This window comes from Sesamum indicum, linkage group LG5, assembly GCF_000512975.1.
Source record: "Sesamum indicum cultivar Zhongzhi No. 13 linkage group LG5, S_indicum_v1.0, whole genome shotgun sequence".
Lineage (NCBI taxonomy): Eukaryota > Viridiplantae > Streptophyta > Magnoliopsida > Lamiales > Pedaliaceae > Sesamum > Sesamum indicum.
In genome coordinates, this window is record NC_026149.1 from 11,411,906 (window position 1) to 11,416,397 (window position 4,492).

General features: G+C 35.7%; 1 protein-coding gene across 1 annotated transcript in view; it reads right to left on the reverse strand.

Moving 5' to 3' along the window:
* Positions 2,989-4,492, reverse strand: part of LOC105162385 (ubiquinone biosynthesis monooxygenase COQ6, mitochondrial-like) — a 2,830-nt gene continuing 1,326 nt past the window's right edge. The window contains 3 exon segments of the mRNA XM_011080385.2: positions 2,989-3,145; positions 4,264-4,330; positions 4,332-4,451. Of these exon segments, the coding sequence (XP_011078687.2) occupies positions 3,120-3,145; positions 4,264-4,330; positions 4,332-4,451 (213 nt within the window). The 3' untranslated portion in view covers positions 2,989-3,119.

The window sequence follows — 4,492 nt, forward strand, 5'->3', positions numbered from 1 at the left end:
TATTAGCCATATCAGCAGCATCTCCACAATAATATTCTAAAACAATAAGATCGAATTTAATTTCAGATGTTGATATTAAATAACTTTTCTAGATAGATCAACATAAATATCGGTAGGAATTAAGCCAGTACAAGTGACTTACCAGGACTGAACCCCGAGTGATAAGCTCTTGGGAAGTGACAACAAATTCTCGAGCTTTTTGCACCAGTAGTCAAGAAAAACATTGATTTAAGAGAGTGACTTACAATGCAACCAAAGATTAAATCACTAAAGATGCAGAACAACAAAAAGTGTTCACAGACCTAATATTAACAAATGATGGTATCTAATGTATCTGTTTATTTTTCAATGGATAAGAAAATCCCTAGCAGAATGCTAAGTCCTCAAAGGTACCTAAGATTTTTACAGTACTTATGTTCCATATATTCTTCTCATGATGTAATCTTTTTTTCATTTAAAACACCTTGCTGTGAGCTCATAACTCAATACCACCCAATATCTATTGTCGAGTATGGACTTGAATTTTACTCCTTCAACACTTCAAGAGCATAAAAAGATAAATGCAGGAGAGCACTAACACACCTAGGCCCTCAAAAGAATAGCTCGCACTACCAATGAACTAAATGGGTTCTGCATAAGACCCCAGCAGTTGTAAACTGTAGGGTACAAATGATAAATATGATATGATAGCATATAAATAGTCACCTGCACCACGGAACACCAGCACTAAGAAGCACATCCAGGGACATCATCTGGTGTTCTCATCAAGTGTAGCAAATGTAACTGAAAGATATCTGATGAACTTCATTAAAGAGTTTAAAAGAAACATGGAACACAAAAAAGGAATCTGATTTTATTTTCAATATTAGTCAACAATGATTCCCAACCTCACATACCTGGATACACCGCATTCATGGGCCAGTAAAGTAAAGATTAGAAGTGAAAAATTTATAATACTTGTCTATATGCAGCATGGTAGACTTCTTTAACTCTTACATGCAAGCACATACATTTTCCTTTTAAGGGGCGGTCATGTAAGATGCACTACTGCTATATACTGAACTTGCACCCTCACCCTGCTGGGATGGCAATCTAAAGGGAATAATTCATTAAGATTAAAGAAAACTATAATAATATAGAATTTAAATATTGTTACAATAAATACAAGGCCAGAATCTATCTCCTCCTCCTCCCAACCAAAAATAGTAGTCACATAAGAAAAGGCATGCCAAAGTAGAGGATTTTACACACAAAAATTTTCAGCACCAAGAAATATGACAATTTTTTAATAAATCAATAAAGAAAAGAAAGGACTGCCGCAATGTCTTTAAAGTTATTGCCTCCAACAGAATGAAATACTATGTGCACATAATCTCAAAACACAAACGCCGCAACACATTATGCAAATGCTAACTTATCATAACGAGGGTAAGAGGCCAATCACATCACAACACTTCGTTTTGCCAAGTATAGAGGAGGGCAATCAAGCTTCCACAAAATCTATGGGTTTCTAAATGTTATCATCCTCGATGCTAGCACAATACCCTTTTATCTCCTTACATCGACCTAGTCGGGACGGATTTCGCTTTTCTTTCTTTTCTTTGGCCACTAATGAATTTTTTTCTTTTTTCTTCCCCTTTTGCTTTAGTCACGGCTTTTTTTTCTTTTTTTTTTCCTTTTTTTTTGCCCGTGACTTGTGTTCTTTAGGCCGTTTTCCGGTCTTTTGACGCGAATGACAACACTTGTGGTGAAGGCACCCGGTTACTCAACCAAAACACGTTTTACCTAAAGTGCTTTGCATACTCATAGCTCCGGCCACCGTTTTACGTGAATAACAACATTTGTGATGAAGTTACCCAGTTACTAAGTGACCTAAACCAGCGGAGTAGATGTAATTTCCTTTTTCTTACCTTTTTTTCTTTCTTCTTTTTTTCCAGAAGGGGAAGGGCCTTTGATTTTTTCAAAATGGATGCATGTGCCATGTTAGGGATATAAGGATCAATCAGGTAGAGTTTTAGCAAACAAATATGATCTCACAAGAATCCTAAGATTTAGTAGAAGCAAAGATATTCCAACTCTCTTTCAAAGCAATTCAAAATGCATGAAATTATGCCTCAACGACTCCACAGTTTATCAAAGCAACAATCACATAACGCTAGTGCATATTCATGTCTCAATCTTATGACTTCCTAAATCACATTTATTTGTCAAATTGCTAAAAAATAATATAAACGGAAGTAGTTTGATAGTATCTGGCAAAAGAAAACAAAACAAAAGTAGTTTGATAGGATAACAAAAGATAAATGAAAACTTAAAAAGAAGTTACCCTCTGGTTCCTATCTGTTAATTAACACTACATATATGTCACCGAATTCTTTACTTTTGAAATGGTTTTATCTCATTTGGAAGGTGAATCGGGCTGTTCAAATCAAAATTAGAATATGAGAAGTTTCATGTAATTTCAATTGAACCAAGAGTCTAATCCTAAAATGCTAAACAATTACAGACATCCCAACAACGAAATATGTCTCACAGAGCTTCATATACCACAAAGAACAATACACATCGTTTACTTGAATGAGATAACATAAAAGCACAACCAAATTAAACAAGATGAGAAACACCCACACCACAGTACTAAAGTAATTGGAAACCACTAAAAAAGCATCCAACACTATTTATCAAAGGAACAAACTTGCCATAGATAAAAAGAAAATCACAACCCCATAATGTAGATTATAAATATCAAGAACTCAAGGCAAACAATGCAAACATATAAAGGAATGCTTGATGGATGAAATGAAGAGTGAAAGCCAAGAAAATGATCAACTTTTACCACCGTTATCACTTTGCAAAGACTTTCTAGTTTCTGTGTAATTGTTTTCAAAGACCGTCTTTGCCACCTCATACATCTTCCATTCGCGTCCAGCATGCATGGACATAAGAAAAACAGATAACTTTGAAATTCCACAACCAAACTCCATGTTCAGAAGAGGAATTAGTGTAGTGTGCATCATTCGCCATTGTTGGATAAATAAATTACAAATAGAACTTACTTCTAAAGTCTTCATGACTCCTCAAGCTCTACCGCCTTCTTGGACCATTCCTCCGAACCTTCCTTAAACGAGTGTACAAGCTTGGTTACCTATGTGGTCCAGAAACATTGAAACACAAAGACGTTGACAAATGCATTAGATGTGGCAAATGTCTACACATATATATATATATGAACAACCAAAGCATTGCTTAAAAAGATAAGTAGTTGTTAAGACGAAGCCTTAACCAACCATCAATCATGAACTTATAAGGGCATCATACAACTAAGAACAACATGAATCATTACATACACACAAACACAGCCAAAAGTGACACTCTTATAAACAAGACCGTCGTGCTTTGTTATATTGATCGCCAGCATGGTAAGTCCTCAAAGGTACCTAAAAGATTTTGACAATACTTATGTTCCATTTATTCTCCTCCCAATGTCATTGTGCTACTAGCGCTTAACTTAATACCACCCAATCTCCATGCCCAAATATTATACTCCTTCAACCCTTGAACAACATTAAAAAGATAAACGTAGGACGAGGACCAGCCCACCCATCCACTCAAAAGAATAGCTAGCACTACCAATGAACTAATGAATTGGTTCGCATAAGTTTGAGATCTATTAACAAGTTGCGTATTTTCGAGAACAAATACAATAAAAGTGTTTTGGGGGTAGCTGATCATAAATCAATCTTGAGTAGCATAATCATTCATGATCATGTACTCACAAAGCTCCACAACTCAGTAAATTACCAAATGAAACAATATTTGAGCAGAAGCTCATCAGCTTCAATATTACCCAAACTGACTAAATACAGGAATATCACGAATAACGTCTACATAAGACCAAACTGTACAGGAAATCCTAATTTGAGGATTGTTCAAACAGCAGAAACAGCCTCTCACTCACAATATGGTATTAGATGATGAATGTATTCAACTTGGAAAGGAGACTGAACTGTTCGTGGTAATAACCAACAATGATAAACTGTGAACGCCCTTAAAACCATCAGAAATTGAAGCTGGTTCTTGAATTAGAAGATAAAGAGGGATGAAAATTGGATTTGGACAGGTCAAGGGGACCAAACATCATAAAAGAAAAAGTGGCTTCCATTAAAACTTCATGTAATAGAATTCATCATTCACAAAAAGAACTAGCATGGTTCTGAAAATTAACTGTTACAAGTCATAAGAAAAGCGGAAATCTCTGCTCACCAGATGCATACGAGATTATTTGCCTTTTCAATGGTGAAATATAATGAGCCCCTTGGAATGCAGCAGCGTTTCAGTACATTGAGTGGTCTGAAATCAACGGAATATGCCTTCTGAAAGCCATCCAGAATTGCCATCATTGTCAAGTTTGCAGGTCTCCTGTCTGATTCATATCCTCTTAGCAATGACACCTAAGCAACCATGGAACGCTCATGATTTAGATAAATGTTCA